Below are 18100 nucleotides of genomic sequence, written 5' to 3'. Positions count from 1 at the left end.
AGAATGGATATAGATTGTATACTACTACTTTTCTGTTCATCTTTGAACATTTTAAGTTCAAAGTCAGATGATAACAGAGCTCAGCTTTATTGAAATCCAAAACTTGGCCCCTTTGAGCAGATTGCCCGTGCAAGTTAAATGATGGAGAAACTTTTCCTTTCCCCTCAATAGCATCTGCACCATGTACTAGTACCTGGTTCCACTAAACTGGATCCCTTTTCAGTACAACCTTGACTCCAATACATATTTATGAGCAACCCTGGTTCCTACATCAGGGATTATTTGGTATCCCTGCTTATTCATCACATTTGGATTGGGAGATAGATCCTCACCCATTCTGATGCCTTACAGCCATACAAACTAGCTATCATCTTGCAAGGACTGTTGGTAGATGCTGCTAGACACATCTTTAGTTGGCATCTTCCACATACCTAGTAAGTCAGTCAACTTTCATGTCAGAAATCTGCACCCCTTCTGGCTGGAACAAACAAGGGCAGTATAGATATAGCAACTCAAATGTCTCTCAGTAATCATCACAATAATCCCAGGTTAATTTTCTCATGATACACTTCTTTGTCTGATTGATTGTAATCAGTCTGATGGCTCCTCACCACAGCTACCATAAGAAGTCAGACATACAAGGCATATGCCAGGCAATGTGTCTCAGCTCAGTCAAATTCCTCCTAACGTTGGTCAGTAACTGCACCAAGTTTCTGTCATCAAATTTTCCTCCTAACTGGTGTGACACTGCACCCCATATTCTTCATAGTTGTATGATTACATTATGATTATGACATAATTTTGATGCAATTTGTACCAAATGAGTCATGTAAGGGGTCACTGGAAAACATATGATTTTCTGAATGTGATTGTCCTATTTGTATGCGTGTATCATTTTTGTATCTGAAGTTATGAATATTGACTATATATTTCAAATGTGCTTACTCTGGAAAACACTCACGACTAGTCTTTCAAGTACAACAATGATGAAGCTGGACAGTGCTAATGACTCATCAACAAAGACAATGGACTGTGGAAAAGCTTAGCCTTCCAGTAAATGTTTCAGCCAGCCCGAAAGAAATGGCTGCGCTAACTCAGCTTGAGCATGTAACCAGACCACATGGCACTGAACTCCATTTTGGGTACCTGTATTTTTCCACAAACTAGGCTGGGAATTGAGTTTGGAAGAAAAGGTTCCTGCCATATGGTAAATCTATATAAGGTGGGGTGTGACATCATCTAGGGCCTCACTCCTCACACAAGGACACTCCTGGAAACACCTGAGAAACAAAAACTGGACTGGGAGAAGAGCTGGTCCCAACCTGTGTATGGAAATCTGGCAGAGTGCTTGTATCATCAGGCAGAGTAAGAAATTGCTAATTCATATCCAATCTTTGTAGCATGTTAGGCTTAGTTTGAGGTTTTATTTATTTCTAGGTAATCTGCTTTGATCTGTTTGCTATCACTTATAATCATTTAAAATCTATCTTTTGTAGTTATAAACTTGTTTTTTGCTTTATTTATACTAGTTGTGACAAAGTTCCTCCTCTGCCTTGTTGGGTCCTGCGCTTATTGGCAGATTTGCTCACCTCAGTGATCTTCCCCACAGTCTGGGTCAGCTCCTCCTGTGTCTGATCAGGAGTTGGGAGGTTTAGGGGGAACGGGCCTGCCTCTTATCCGGGGTTCCAGCCCCGGCCCTGTTAATTGCAGTGTCTATAGTGCCTCCTGCCAAAAGCTGTATGATGCTACAACTCCTCGGTACTTCCCACGGCCTCTTCAAACCCTTCTTTATCCTCACCACAGGACTTGCCTCTCTGTGCCTGATAACTCCTGTACTCCTTAGCTCCAGTAGGCACACCTCTCACTTCAGCTCCTATGCGCTCTTGCCCTCCCAGCTTCCTTCACACCACCTTTCCTCCTCTCTGGCTACCCCCCCACCGCTGAGAGTGAGCTCCTTTTAACCCAGGTCCTGATTAGCCTGCCTTGAATTGCCTGCAGTTCTAATCAGCCTGTCTGCCTTAATTGGTTCTAGCAGGTTCCTGATTACTCTAGTGCAGCCCCTGCTCTGGTCACTCAGGGAACAGAAAACTACTCATTCAGTGACCAGTATATTTGCCCTCTACCAGACTCCTGTACCCCACTGGTCTGGGTCTGTCACACAGTGTGTCTTTGAGTGAAGTGTCTGGGGAAAAATCTCAGCTTGGTAAACACAGGCTTATTGCATAGCTTTCCCCCATTGAGGGGAGAGCAAACTATTTATGAGCTTACATTGTACAGGTCCTGGTGCAGGACAAGAGTTTATACTCCAGCAGTGTGTGCATGCCTGGGGAGCTGGGCAACTGGCTGGTGTGTGCTGTTTGCACTCAGGTAGCTCAATTTGAGTCTATGGCGTCACCTGCTGTCTTGTTGGGTGATAATAGGGCCTGGCAAGGCTGGCTATGTCTCCAACCAAGCTGTGTGAAAATATGTGATTCCCATGGCACAGTGATTCCCACAGCTCCCAGACTGCACCCCAGGCATGACAACCCATCACAGCTGGTTCAGGATTGGTGCTGTTTGGGGCCACTGACTTTCTATTGTGAATGCATCAATTGGTTCCATTTACACATTCTTGTGTAACCAAAAGGGTACTTCATTCCAGTTCTGGCTAAATCTTTTGCTTACTACTCAAAACTTCCAGTCTAATGGCACTGTACACAATGCAGCATCCACACTTTGGGGCATGACTGGAAAGACCTGGAACTAAACCCCACTGTGTGGAAACAGAAATCTTTTAAGACTCATTTACAGCCGCTATGCTGCTTTCCTATACATCTGCTATACTATACACCTGGAATGTCAGCATACCATAGTGTACATCTGGGTCAGGGATGGATTCCCTAATATGCTTGTTTCCTAGTGTTCCCTGATTCTGCTTATGAGTTTACCAGGAGACCACTGGCTGTAGACTACTGACTCATGGGATAAAACGGCATCCATAGCTAGTTCATCTTCATGTTCTGAAGACAAGTCTGGCCATTTGCTGCCCTGAGCTAATTTATGTTCATAATTGGCTTTTGATTTCCATCACGTGTGCTTTGAAGAAAGTATTTCCTATTTCAAAACCACTATGAATGCTTCCAAAAATCCAAAAGGTGAAGAGCTGTTTGTGGGAGACTTTTATTTCTTGGGAACCTCAGGTGTTTTTGGCACTTCAACACATATGGGTGGCGGAGGTATGAATTCTCTCCTTCATGGGTCCCAGATGAATAGTATCCCACGTAAACCAGATGGACTCCAAATGAATCAGAGCTATTCAACAGAAATCTGGTACTAGTTTGTATTGCTGCCATTCTGTGTCATTGAGCGAAGAGATAGACACTTATTGGCTTCAAGAATAGAACTTGGCCTGATATCTGGTTGTCCTGCAGATCCCTCATTGCCCCACCAACATACATACCTTATCCCTTGTCAACTGACCACAAGCATCTTCCCCACTCCAACTGCATCACTTCCGTACTTCACCTTCTTCCTGTTTACCTATAGGAACTCTGCACAGAAGTCACTCATTGAGTGCATCTCATCTTCTCCACCAGAGCCAGTACCAAGAAGCATCCTGATTGGTTTATAGAGGGGAGCAGTCCTCTTTCCCTCACTTTCACCTGCCACTGGACCAAGTGTTGCAGCCCTGAGCTGCAGTTACTATGCCAGATCTAGGCACACACCTCTCCACATGGCCAGAGGATGGCTCCAGACAGCTAAGAACTGTGGCACAAACTCTTGAGACCTGCTCCCAGCCCTCAGTTTTTCTGTCCTCTTAACAACCTCCTGAGATGTGCCTCCTAAAAAGCCAATGATAGTGTTGCCTTCTTGACTGCCCAGGGTATTGAATTACTGGGTGTTAGTGCTCCAAAACAGAAGAGCTGCCACAGATATCAGCAGAGGTTACTGTGTTAAGGATGCAGAAGAACCAGTAGGCTGTCTCTGAAGTCAAATGATGAGGAGTGTACCTGCCGGCCATGTGAAATCCCTCCTACCCAACCCCCATAAGTTTCACCGGAAGCATACAATAGTAGTTGAGAAGTCTGGACTGGTGAGAAGAGGGAATGCCTTTTCCAGTGCTGGGCTCCACAGTAGGTTCTTCAGACAAGCGCTGTAGCTTTTCAAGCTCATCCATGAGTGAAAAGGAGAATACATGACTATCACCCATTAACATGCACCCCTTTTGGCAATTGCTTCTCACATTGCTAAACTTTTGGGTTATCTGACACTCTCCCTAATCTAGCTCAGAGAAATTAACTATGCATGAATAAGGTTGTGCAAGGAGAAAATGAAATTAACTGAATAACTAACATATAATTTACACCAGCTCATGAAAAACTACTTAGCAATTTGTGTGAATACCAATACTAGGGACCTAAGGTATTTTTAATAAATTACACTCCTATAAGATTGGCATCAGAAAATAAGTACGCCTTTATTTGTACACAGATCTGTGATATTGTCACGTCTCACCCTCATCTTGCTTCTTTATGAGTGATCTAGTTTTCCTCTCATGTAGGCATCTTATGTGTGGAGGTTGGGACCAATGACATGGGGTGCATGATGTCAATAAGGGGAGAATCCTTAAAAGCTGGACAGATGTGATTTTGTAGCATCGAGAATGATTATGTTGAACAGGCCTCATAAGGAGGAGGAATCAAAGGAATCCAATGAATTCAGAATTTATTGTTTTAAGCAATTTGGTGTTAAGATTATTGTTTAATCCCATCGAAGTGTAAAGAAAAAAGATGAGAGCTGGTCCTTGAAGGAACAAGATCTGCTCTGATTCAGAAGTCCTGAATTTGAATATCACAGCATATGACTCATGTTCAGCTGTTTTGTGTTAACTCATCAAAATCCTCTCCATATTTTAATAGGGGACAAACTACTCTGGAACTTTTGTGAGCATAATTTTGAATGTAATTATCTGTTTGCAGTATCCACAAGAAATTACTGGATAATTCTAATTCCATATTCATCTCCTTGGGCATATATATTTCAGCGGGACGATATCATTAATAATTTTAATGGAAAATCTGAAGATTCCCTGAACACTGTTAATTTTAATTTTGGGTGGGGGTTTTTTGGCGGGGGGTCGGGGTCAGGCAGATTGTGGAGTATATCCTTAGCTCACTACCCAGATTTACACACATCACATCCACTAATTTTAATAGAAGTTAAAAACATAAATCTTCACAATACATAGAGATGTGAATATGCCCCAGTGTTTCTGTGCTGTAGAAGCAGTTCCTGAAGCATTTTGGTTACAGTAGTAGTTACATATAAGATAATGGATAGCCCCAAAGTGAATGCAAGGCTGTAATTCACTCAAGGGAATCTGCTCATGTCATGAACTGCAACAGGACAGTAATTACCCTGTAAGTATAATATATAGCTTCTAAAAATGTTAAACAGCATTGTTTCCTAATTTATAGAGGGCTTTGCAATTTGCAACATTATTTTATGGATTGTTATCTGGGATCAGGGAAACTACACTCCCCCCAAAAGACATGTTCATGGGCAAAACTTATCAGAAGTTTTGTTATAATATTGGCGATACAGTATAAATGGTTAATGTAATGTATTGCTTTACTAAGGACAGTACTGACAGGTTCTGAGATGCAGTCTTGCTTTGATGTGTTAATAATTATCATTCAGCATGTTAAAAATTAAACACCCAGAGCAAGGTAAAACAAATGGTTAAAATGACTCTCAAAACTCAGAAGAGTCAGCATACAGAAATAGTAGAACCTCATTAATCCACAGTAATCCAAAGGGATCTAGGAACTTCCAAGATGGTCAGTGGTCCATCTAGCCAAATATCCTGTCTTTAATGTGACTACTACCAGAAATTTCTGAGGAAGGTGCAAGAAACTGGCAGATGTGGCAATGAAAGAATTATCTGCTTCTAGAGGCAGCATCTTCCTCACTCCTGGTGAAACTACAAGAAACTATACCCATTTAGCTGTTTACAGAAACACAGGAAAGCAGGGTTCTACTCTAAAACAATCCATCTCTTAGGTGAATAACTCTATTCAAGAGCAGAGAAATGATCCTGGTCTGCATGTAAGTCTCATGTTTATTCAATTATCATATAATAGTGTCCGCCTGGAGTTCTTTGTGAAAGCATGAGAAGGGACATAATCACAATACTCAAAAGAACCCCAGCAGCAGAGCATATTATGGAATGTTAAAAATGCTTCTCAGTCATGCCTGATTCAGCAACAGATTCTATTCAAAATGTAGAGGACACCACAGAAGTTGTACAAGATGGAAACCTCGTCTTCTGATTTTGTTGGTGCTGTAACAAAGAAAAAGGAACTCCTGATGCATCTGAAATTGGACTACCTCACAGTCAAGCAGCTGTGAAAAGAGGTGGATATGAGTGAAAAACAGAGCTTGGTTTCTGGAACCAAATCTCAGCAGAAAATTTTATTCTAGTATCTGCTTTGCTAACTCCACCACAATGACTTTGATTGCTGAAGGTAGCAATGATTACTGTGAATTTATAAATAATGGAGGAGTAGGCTTATGCCCATAATAGAGCACTGGTATTTGGACCTGTCCTTGTTAGTAGCAAAAGAAAGTTAAAACGGTTACCTACCTTTTCATAAGTGTTATTCTTTGAGATGTGTTGCTCATGTCCATTCCATTCTAGGTGAGTGCATGCCCATGTGTGCAGTCATCAGAGATTTTTGCCTTAGTGGTGTTCATAAGGTCAGCAGTAGCCACCTCCTTGAGTGCTATGCTCATGCATCAGTATATCAGGCGCCACTGGCCCTACGCCCTCTCATTTTCATTTTGACAGCAACTCCAATGGAGGGGCAGGAGAGTAGGTAATGGAGTGGACATGAGTAACACATCTCGAAGAACAACAGTTATGAAAAGGTAGGTAACAGTTTTTTCTTCTTCAAGTGCTTGCTCATTTTGATTCCATTCTATGTGACTCACAAGCAGTGTCAATGGAGGTGGACTCAGAGTTTACGGTCTTGCAGCTTGCAGCAGTGCTTTTCTGAAGCCAGCATTGTCCCAGGCCTTCTGGGTAAGTATATAACGGGATATAAACGTATGGACAATTGACTGGGTAGCAGCTCTACAGATCTCTTAGATGGCACCTGAGCCAAGAAGGCCACTGATGACATTTGCGCTCTAGCTGAGTACGCCTTTACTATCGCTGGTGGAGGCACTTTTGCCAGATCATAGCAGTATGGGATGCAGGCTGTGATCCAGGATGAAATCCTTTGAGCAGACACTGGGCAACCTTTCATCCTGTCTGTGACCACAATGAACAGCTGCGTTGACTTGCAAAATGGCTTTCTCCTATCAATATAGAAGGCCTGCACCCTCCTGACGTCCAGGGTATGCAACCTGCTTTCCTCTTTGGATTTATGGGGTTTCAGGAAGAAGACCAGTAAGTATGGCCGATATGAAACTGGGAAACTACCTTGGGCAGGAACACTGGGTGCAGCCACAACTGGACTTTATCTTTGTAGAATACTGTACAGGAAGGTTCTGAAGTAAGCATCCTGATCTCAGACACCCTGCAGGCAGACATAACTGCAACCAGGAATGAAACCTTCCAGGAGAGGAGAAGGGAGCAGGAAGCCAGAAGTTTGAAGGGAGGTCCCACGAGGCTCAACAGCACGAGATTCAAATCCCAGGGAGGGGCGGGGTCCTGAATGTGAGGGTAAAGATTCTCCAGACCTTTCAAGAACTGGGCCATCATGTTGTGAGTGAAGACTGACCTGCCTTGGAAGGGAGGGTGGAAAGCCAAAATAGCGGCCAAGTGGACCCTGACCAATGACAGGAACAAGCCATCAAGTTTGAGGTTCAGAATAATCCAGGGTCACCTGCAGCGAGGCCTGCTCAGCCCAGACACATCACTCCAAAGCCCAGCATGTAAACCTTTCCCACTTGGCCAGATAAGCCGCTCTGGTGGAAGGCTTTCTACTACCCAGCAGGACTTGTTAAACCCAGGCCAGGCAGTCCTGCTCTTCCACATTCAGACATGCAGTAGCCACACTGACAAGTGCAATGCCTCCAGGTTCGAGTGTGGAAGACTGCTGTGGCCCTGGGACATCAAGTCCGGCCAGAGACGTAGCCACAGCGCGGAGACTACTGAAAGGACTAGCAGTGTGCCGAACCAACAGTGATGAGGCCACTTGGGGGCTATCAGAATAATCTTGTCCTTGTCCTGTTTGATCTTCACAAGGACTCTGTGGATCAACGGTACTGGCAGGAAGGCGTACATCAGGGCCCCTGACCATGGGAGCAGAAAAGCATCTGACAGGGAACCCCTGTCCATCCCTTAGAGTGAACAGAACACATGGCATTTCCTGTTCTGACAAGGTGTGAACAGGTCTACCTGGGGAGTTCCTCACTTTCGGAAGATCATACTGATCACCTCCGAGTGGAGCAACCGTTCGTAGCGAGATGAGAGGATCCTGCTGAGGCAATTTGCTAACACATTCAGGTCCCGGGCAGATGCCTGGCCATCAGATGGATGGCATGCCACACGCAGGAGTCCCAAAGACTGAGAGCTTCTTGGCAAAGGGTCGACGACCTGGCTCCACCCTGCCTGTTGATGTGACAGTATTGTGGCAGTATTGTCTGTGAGGACCTGTACCATCTTCTGCTTCAGGTGGGGCAAAAAAGCCTGGCAGGGTAAACTGGTTTTAGCTCCCTGACATTGGTATGAAGGGCAGCTTGTCCTGCAGCCAGCAGCCTTGTGTGCTGAGCTCACCGAGATGGGCTCCCCAGCCCAGGTCCAAAGCATCTGAGACTAGGGTCAACAACGGGGCCAGGGCCAGGAAGGGAACTCCCTCCAACACTGACTGAGGGTTCAACCGCTACTCCAGGGATGACAGAATGTGATCCAGCACCCTGACTTCCCAGTGTAGGTCATGTCTGTTAGGGATGTAAACAGACCCTAGGCAGGCGTGCAGTGGCCGGAGGTGGACATGACTGACCACGAATGTACAAGCGGCCATGTTGCCCAACAATCACAAGCAGGCGTGAGCCATGGTGAGTGGGTGGTTCTTCACATGGGAGATCAGGTCCGGCATGCCTGAAAATGAGCCTCCGGAAGGAAAGTTCTGACTCATGTGGAGTCAATAACCACCCCAATGAACTCTATTATTTAGACTGCCTTAAGATGGATTTTTGCTCGTTTATCAACAGACCCAGGTTGCAGCAGGTGGAACACACCAGATCAAGGCTCCTCTGTACTTGTTCCCAAGACCTGCCTTTGATGAGCCAGTCATTGAGATACAGGAAGACCTGGACCACTCGACATCTCAGGTAAGTGGCTACTGGTGCCATACCTTTTGTGAAGACCCTTGGGGCCATTGAGAAGCCAAAGGGCTGCGCTATGAATTGGAAATGGCAGCCATCCACTATGAAATGGAGGAAATGTCTGTGACCTTGATATATGGAAATATAGTCAAGGGCAGCATACCAGTCTCCCTGATCCAGGGAGGGGATGATGGAGGCCAAGAAGACCTTGAGAGACTTATTGAGGCATTGCCAGTCCAGAATGAGTCTGAGGCCCACTTTGCTTTCGGGATTAGAAAATAATGGGATTAGAATCCCTTTCCTGTCATGTCTCAAGGGACCTCCTCCACCTATGACCAGGCTGAACAGTAAGGACGAAGATGGTTGAGGAAGGAGTGGGGTGGATCCTGGGAGGGGACATTGCTCTCAACTGCACCCTCAGAGCCAGTGGTTCTGGCCCCTGGGGTGCTTTGCTGGGCCACGCAGGTGAGCAGGAGGAGGAAGGGTGGCGGAAGCTGAAACTAACATCCCTGTTCCTTCTCCTTGCAGACCCTGGACGAGACTGCCAAGGCCTTGGTGGCATGGGTGGCCGTAACTGCTTTCTTGCAGACTATGGAGTATGCATGCCAAATTAGTGAAGGGTAGCCCAAGTGTCTTTTAACCCATGCAGCCTCACATCTGTCTGCTCTGAAAGAAGACCGATCCCATCAAATGGGAGCTCTTGGATCGAGATCTGCATCTTTTGGGAGAGACTGGTGGTCTGAAGCCAGGAGTGCCCCTCATAACTGCCTCTGATGTCATCAGCCTAGCCACCGAGTCAGCTGTGTCCCATGCTGTTTTGAGGGAGCACTGAGCCACTGTAGTGCCCTCCTCCACCAGGGCGCCGAATTCCTGGGCCAAACCTTGTGGGAGGGACTCCTTGAACTTATGGACGGAGTCCTATAAGTTGAAATTGTATCTCCCTAGGAGTGCCTGAAGGTTTGCCACCTGGAATTGTAATCTGGCAATTGAATAAGTTTTCCTCTCAAACAAGTCCAATCTTTTGGCCTCTTTAATTTTGGGAGCTGAGCTGGTATGCCCTTGTTTATGTTTTTCATTGGCCACAGAGACCACCAACCTGGGGAAGGGTGGGTGTAAAGGTACTCAGACCCTTTGGCTGGACAAAGTATTTCTTTTCAGCCCTTCTAGAGGTGAGAAGGATGGATGAAGGCGTTTGCCAGAGGGCCTTGGCAATTTTGAGGACACCATCATTCACTGGTAGTGCGACAGGAGCTGGGGTAGAGGCCGACGGGACATTAAACAATGTGTCCACCTGCTCAGCCATTTCCTCCACCACCAGGCCCAAGTTCTCAGCCACTCATCGAAGCAGGACCTGGCGTTCTTTAAAATCATCCCTCAAGAGCCCCACAACCACCTCATTTGGGGACAAAGACGATGACTGTACAGTGGGGGAAGGCCTTGGGTCATCTTTTTCCCCTGTCGGGGAGGGAGGCTTAGGGATGAATGAAGTCTCCTCTGCTAGGACCTCTAAGTGCTCCTTATGCCCTGAGCCCGGTGCCGTCAGTGCCGCCAGCTTTTGCTCCGAGGTGGCAGACAATGAGTGGCGTGAAGGGGGTATTGCCATGATTGACACTCCCCACAAACTCCAATAAGGCCACTGCTCTGGCCACTGGCTGTGCTGCCAAGATAGCGCTGTCGATGTCAACGTGACCTCGGGTACCCATTCAGGCCAGTGGAGTCTAGGTGAGGGGCTGAACTGCCTTCCTTACCAGAGGAATTTCCTTCTGGTGACATCATCGATGCCTTAGTCTATGTGCAGACCGTCACCTGGAGTGAGGATATTGGTGCCGGTATTGAGGAGACCAGTGCCGAGGGGACCAGAGACATGACAGAAAACGCTCCCACATGGTAGGCTACCGGGACCTGCACCAAGGGTCCGGACAACTGCAGGACAAGTGGCGTCAGTAATATGGAGAGCAGCATTTCCCCCTAAGCAATCCATGTCAAGATGGCAGGGACCACAATCATGGTGTTGGTGACAGAGGGTGAGCCCTGGAGGATCTGGGCTGAAGCTCCGACGATCTGCAGCATGGAGGTGGAGAGTGCTACTTCATCTCTGGATCAGTGGCACTCCTCTCTCCCCTGAGAGGTCTTAGTGGCTGGCATGCCTGGGGAGCCTTTGCTGATTCCTGTGGCATGTGCTATGTCGGTGGTGCAAGTGGAGGCCTTTGCTCTCTTGGCACTGGGGGAGCTTGTGAAGGCATTGTCAGGGGTTTACGTCCCATGCCGTTCCCAGGAGTCAGTGCTGGGGGCATACTGTGCACTAGGGCTGAGGTACTCAGTGAGTCCTGGTGGGACGGCACGGAAGCCGGATGAAGGGCGGACTCCATGAAAGTTTTTACAAATACAGCTCTTATCTCTCAGGTGTGATTCCCCCAAGCACTTGAGGGAGCTTAAAGGCATAGGCCTGTTAAAGTCCGCGCAGGGCTTAAACCCAGGAGACCAGGGCATGCCCTACCTAGGGTGAAGTCCCCGCTGGGACTCTAACTTCTAACTACAACTACTCTTAGCTATTTAACACTAACTACTATAAACAAACTATTTACAAGGCCCTACGGCTTGAAGGCAGAAGAGATGAAACCGCTAGACTAACCACCACAGGCGGTAAGCAGAAACTGAGAGGGTGTAGGGCCAGTGGCGTCTGATATACCAATGCATGAGTGTGGTGCTCAAGGGAGCGCCACTGCCAATCCTACAGATTCCGGTAAGGCAAAAATCTCTGAGAACTGCGCACTGGGCATGTACTCACATGGACTGGAATCGACATGAGCAAGCACTTGAAGAAGAATATCTTATTGCTGCAGAGAGCAATTATATGAATTTGAAGAAATTTGGATCCTGGTTCTTGATACATTTGTATAAAGAATGCTGAGATGGCTCAAATAATGCCAGACTTCAATTCCACCTCACCTCTTTGCTTTCTCCCTCCAGCTTCTTGCTCCCTTTCCCGTTTTTTGTCTATTTGTGTATGGCATTATTATTATTATCATTACTATTATTTTTACCCTCACCCTAACATTTTATGTCTGTATAATTTGTCTGATTTGTATAATCTGGTCTTGCAGCTTTGACAAGATGTAACTGTGTAATTGCATAATTTTATTGACTACCTGTGAAATATGCAGAATTTGGTAACGTATACAAGCTGTACATCTTTTATCGTTCTGTATTTGTTATTGTGTCTTTATGAAAATTAATTAAAAACAAATCACAAACAAGAGTGTTACACTTCCCATGCATTGTCCGCAGCTTTTCCCAGTCAGATTTTACCGATTTGTCCTCTTTTCTGTGTTAATGATATTTCCATTTTATGCCGTTGCAAGACAGCTATTTGCAAACTGTTTGTAGAATATAAACAACGCCTAAAAGGGAAATGTCCTTGAAGCAGTGTGTTCAGACTGATTAGTATAGAGCGAGCAAGCTAATACACAACCCTCAATCTTGGGAGAATTACTATTACTTTGAGACAGGCATTTTTCATTTAAAAAAAGAAGAGAAATGTTACCATGCTACTGTAGGATTGACTCCTTCCCTCACCCCTCTCTAGCATATTTCAGATGAAGCAACACTTGAAGGTTACCAGTTCATTCTTCAAAAGCTCTGGGGAATTACTGACCCCTAAACAGTGTCATTTTCCATGATTGCTTCTTTGGAGCCTTCTGTAATGCACCAGGCTCACTAATAGATAAATGACCAGCATAAAAAGCCTAATTCTGACAATAATCCCAATGTGTTGTGCACAGTGAATGAAATGAAATTGCTAATGTATTGTTAAAATCTATTAGAGTTTACTAATGTCAATGTTAATCGGATAACTGTAGTAAATGCACAAATCAACACGTGAGAGTGAACAAGGATCTTTAAGGATACATGATACGTTTATCTGGCCAAATTCCTGCAGACTCAGCCATTTGCAGAAGAACTTGGAAAGTCTGCACTTTATCTCCTTTTTCATTTCTCATGCAATCGGAAAGGAGTGACAAGAAGAGACTATATAAGGGATCCCCTCTGAGACTCAGTCATATAAATTATGTATTATGTAGACAGTATTCTGCTGATGCTATCTGATCCCCAATTCTCAATTCCTTGTTTTTGCTTCTATAAATAGCTATTGCAGATTTTCAGTTGTAATACAACTAGGACAAAACCAGAAACCTTTCCCATTTAATAACCTCTGCCAAGGAAGAATAAGGTAACATTTTTCATAACTGTGATGTCCTCAGGGCTTTAACAGTCTGGGAATACATGCAATGCTATGCTGTTGATAAGATACTGGTAGTAAAAGAGGGGGAATAACCACCCTGAATATTAAAGAGGGAAATGCCCTATTTTCGGAATGGCCAGTATAAACTTGCTGCTGTGTATTTTCATATCAATTCTTATCTGATCAGGACAATTTTTGGTTGTTTTCCCCCCCGCCAGACCCAAATGCTTTGGCTGGACAGACTGCACCTGACCATGCTCTCATAGGAGGAATAGTGGCTGTAGTTGTCTTTGTCACATTGTGTTCTATAATTCTGCTTGGACGATATCTGGCAAGACATAAAGGTAGGACAGATTTAATCAAAGTGCAATCACTTTTTGCAGCAGTACTTCCTCATGATTATTTGCACCCTCAAACACTCTTGTGCCCTCTCTGCCCCCACCCCCTGTTTGGAATTTAGTTGCCTGGGAAAGCTCAGGCTCAGAAGAAGTATCTGGTTTTCACTGAGGTCTGGATTTTTACCCAATTTTGCAGTTGGATTAACTGAAGTAAAAGGATGTTGAGCAACCTCCCCAAGGTCATGTAGTGAGTCAGTGGCTAAGGGAGATTTAGAAGGACTAATGAGCCTAGATTCTAGCCCTTTGCTGTAAGCACTGTTACATGTCCTCATTATTTTAACTGTTACATTAATTCTGCAGAATATATATGGTTATTGAATGAGGCTTTAACAATCAGAAATCATGATAAAACGTTAAATACACATTCAATAAGTTGCATTAAAAATCAGGGGTAAAATCCTTGTCCCACTGAAATCAGCATAAGTTTTGCTGTTGCCTCCGGTGTAGCCAGGATTTCACCCCAGGAGCAAAATTCTGAAGTCCTGAGTTTTTTACACTATGTTTACTGAACGGAAAACTCCCATTAAAGTCAGCGAAGAGTCTAAATAAAACAGAGGACAAATTTTAGAATTTGACCCAGGTGATTGTTTAAAAAAAAATTAATTATGAAGGCTTAATGTCTGAATGGCTTGCAGTGTAGTTGTTAACCTTAGTTTACCTTCCTCCCCCAAAAGTATTACTGTTATTAAATCTACTTCTACATAGGGTTAGTAAATACAAACTGAGAAATATTTTTTTAAAAATTTCAGTAGAACTGTGTGGAAAAATTAAAAATTTCTAATTAACAAGGTGAAAATGTGGCATCTTTGCTCTACTTCCTGACTGAAAACAAATAAGTCCCAAGCCAATGTAAATATCACTTTTCACAAAGTGAAAATTGTCTATTGCATACAGCTCTATTAATATCCTGCTCTTATACTATTTAGCAAAGCAATGTCAGTGGCAAAGTGAAGTGACTGGGTTAACTTAATGCAGCTATTTCAGTTTTTCACTTCTAGAGAATCTTAATTATCCTAGTCTGTGGAATTAAAGAGCAGATAAAAAAAAAAGGCCTACATCTGTGGGAGAGTACAAAACTAATTAGAAGCCATTTTTCAAAAACAAGCATTTAATAAAATCTAAGTCAAAGTTAATTTTCTTACCCATCTAGATATACCATATAATACACGGTGATATAATTTAAACAATTGTATGTTAAAATATTTGTATGCTTCATGCCACTGGAGACAAAAAAAAATATGTTTTTGAACGTTATACCTTTTTTTTTGCTATAGATATGTGCAAATGTATGTGCATATGGGACAAGTGTTATGAATCATAACTACTTCTTGCCCAAATTAGAATATTATGTGTTTCAGTATAGTTAGTGCTAAAATAGTGCATCACGTTCTGTTCTGCATCACTCCATTCATTAAACCAGTTAGATCTTTGTTACAGATCTACTGTACATACAGCAATCTAAAGTAAAATAACTATTTTTTTTTATTGTACTGATTCCCATAGGAACATATTTAACAAATGAAGCTAAAGGAGCTGAAGATGCACCTGATGCTGACACAGCCATTATCAATGCAGAAGGCAGCCAAGTCAATGCAGAGGAGAAAAAGGAGTATTTCATTTAGATGGAGACCTAGATTCTCTGAGTTTTACTTATCAGGCTGACTGCTGGAGAAAACTGGCTATCATCTTTCAGAATTCATTTCTGCCATCTTCTGCAAACTTTATTAACTTACATACTGCTATAAATAGTCAGTTTATGCCAACAATCAGTTGTTGACAGCATCATTCTTTCTTTACAGTACCATCCACAATGCAGGACATTTCTTATTGCCTAAAATTCATTTCCATTGCTCTCTTAACATACAGTGCTTGAATATACAGCCTTAACAATGTTAATCTTCATCTTAAATCATGCTATTGAGTTTTCTACATTTTTAAATGTTATATAGCTTTCTTCTTTTCCAATTTTCTTTTATCATGGTCCCTATCAATATGTCACTGGATGATTTTCATAACAAATACTATTCGATAAGGACATAATGTACTTACATAAAACATTAAATCTAAGATTAGAGGTTTACAAAGAATATTTTATACATGTCTATAATTCAAAGGCAACCTGTTTTTGAAACATATGCCCTAGGAACCACAAACTGAAAACATCATAATATAGTTTCTTGTATGCTTGGATTTGGTGGAAAAGGAGTATCAATACATTGTTAAAAATGGTACCTTGATACTAATTCCATGCTTGGGTAGTAATCACATCATGCTGTATTATCTATACAGATTCTGTAGAGTTAGATTATTGTAGCTTCATTCTGAAACAAATTTATTCAACCCTTTTACTGCTTTTTGGGATCACAAGATTAGATATGTTTCTGTAATTTCGGTTTTAATAATTTATTTGCTTCATATGGACTCACTTGCCTATTCAGATATGTAGTGTTCATGGGGCACAATTGCAAAGCATTTTCCTATCTGTATATAGTGCATATAATAAATCCAATTAAACATTATTTGATACATATTTAACTTTTTTGGCTATAGCTAAGTCAGTCACAAGTAAGCATTTTTTAATGTCCATTATATCCCTTTAGATATGACTTAAATCAATATTCTGAATAGATAACATGTATTAGTAATTTTTGTCTGTATGTCCTAGCACTGTTCAGCAGCAAACTTTTCTAGTTCTTGTTAATTTTTCTTTGTTATACAATGGAAGCACAATGTTATATGGAAAGGTAGTTTTAAGCTAACAACCAGTGCACAGCCTCAGGTTTTGAATTACAACCACATTTGATTAATATCCTTAACAAATACTGTTATGTTGCTAAATTCTCAATTTTTAATTTGGCAGTTCCACAGCTGCTTATCTATGTTGGGTTGCCAAAAAAAAGAAAAGAAAAGAAAAGAAAAAAAAAAAGTTAAATGATATATGTTTTGTGTATACGGTAAATGGACTAATTCTTTATATTAAATTCCTGTCTATGCATTTTGTGGGGTACAAACTTATGTCACAGTGAATGATAGAGAATTTCTGCCAGTGCTTTTAGCTCTATGGTGAAAGTCTCTCTTAAAGTCTCATGTTCTTAAATATGACAACAAAACACTATAAGCCCAACGGCTTATTTCCTCTTCCACTGAAATAAAAATGGTGCCAGATCAACTCTTGGTAGTGATTCCATGCTGGAGAATGAAAATCTGTGTTGTTGGGAGTTTATCTCCCTCTCCCAAGTGTTGCACCTTTGAAAAATAATATTTCTATATGGTTGCTATACTTATGAAATCTAAAACCATGACGGCTTATTGTAAAGGATTATCTCTTGGGATTTATTTTTTGTGGGGGCGGGGGAGGGAGAATCTGAACACATCATCATGTATTAAGATAAAATGGAAGACAAAGGTGCTGTGTCAGATTATTTATCAGAAGAGTATAAGCCTGTTAAGGAGAATATTATAGTATTTTTTTGTTTGTTTTCTTTCTCTCTTTCTTTTTGTTGAAACATTTATCTTGTTAATTTCTAAGAAAGAGGGTGATGTTGATCAAGCAGCACTTTTTCAAAATATACAGAACATAAATAATATGATGTGGTTGAGTGTTAACATAATAAATCATATACAGTATGACATTTTAAAGAAATAAGTCTGCATTGATGTGATTGCATGCTTGTTTTTACAGTTCACTCCATACCATCTGTGAAAAAAATGCAATAATATGTTAATATAGTATGGTAGTTTGAGAGAACCAGGTAGGTGCTACTAGACACATTGAAACTAGTATAGGTTTTCAAGATATTCATGTCTTTCAAAGCATACACTTTTAAAAGGTTGGCAAAGGAAATCATTTAGTTTAGTACCAGAACAGAAAGGTTCTTGTCACAACAGTAAGTTGCATTAACAGCATTACAATACTGTATATCTCAGTCTGATTAGGGAGCCAAAAAATCACTTAAGCATGTGAGAAGTTCCACCTAATTCAATGGAACTACTCATGTACTTAAAAAGTTAAGTTTTTTGCTGGATCAGGGCCTTTTTCACTGAAGTGGAACTGTTCATCAATGCTGCTTTTACATCTTTATACATTCTATCTAAACTGCACTTTGCTTGAATTGTAGAATTGTTGCTTAAATCATTACTTACC

The 18100-nt window shown here is 42.4% G+C and overlaps 1 protein-coding gene across 4 annotated transcripts in view; it reads left to right on the top strand.

The window, feature by feature from the left end:
• CADM2 (cell adhesion molecule 2) overlaps positions 1–16475 on the top strand; it is a 1090305-nt gene extending 1073830 nt beyond the window's left edge. For all 4 annotated transcript variants that reach the window (XM_075073095.1, XM_075073090.1, XM_075073093.1 and 1 more), the window contains 2 exons: positions 13777–13902; positions 15460–16475. In XM_075073095.1, coding sequence (XP_074929196.1) covers positions 13777–13902; positions 15460–15578 — 245 coding nt within the window. In that variant the 3' untranslated portion in view covers positions 15579–16475. The remainder of the gene's footprint in view (positions 1–13776; positions 13903–15459) is intronic.
• Positions 16476–18100: the final 1625 nt, after the last annotated feature.

The sequence above is a fragment of the Chelonoidis abingdonii genome, chromosome 1, assembly GCF_003597395.2.
Source record: "Chelonoidis abingdonii isolate Lonesome George chromosome 1, CheloAbing_2.0, whole genome shotgun sequence".
In the NCBI taxonomy this organism is placed as follows: Eukaryota; Metazoa; Chordata; order Testudines; family Testudinidae; genus Chelonoidis; species Chelonoidis abingdonii.
This window is presented reverse-complemented; position numbering and strand designations above follow the sequence as displayed.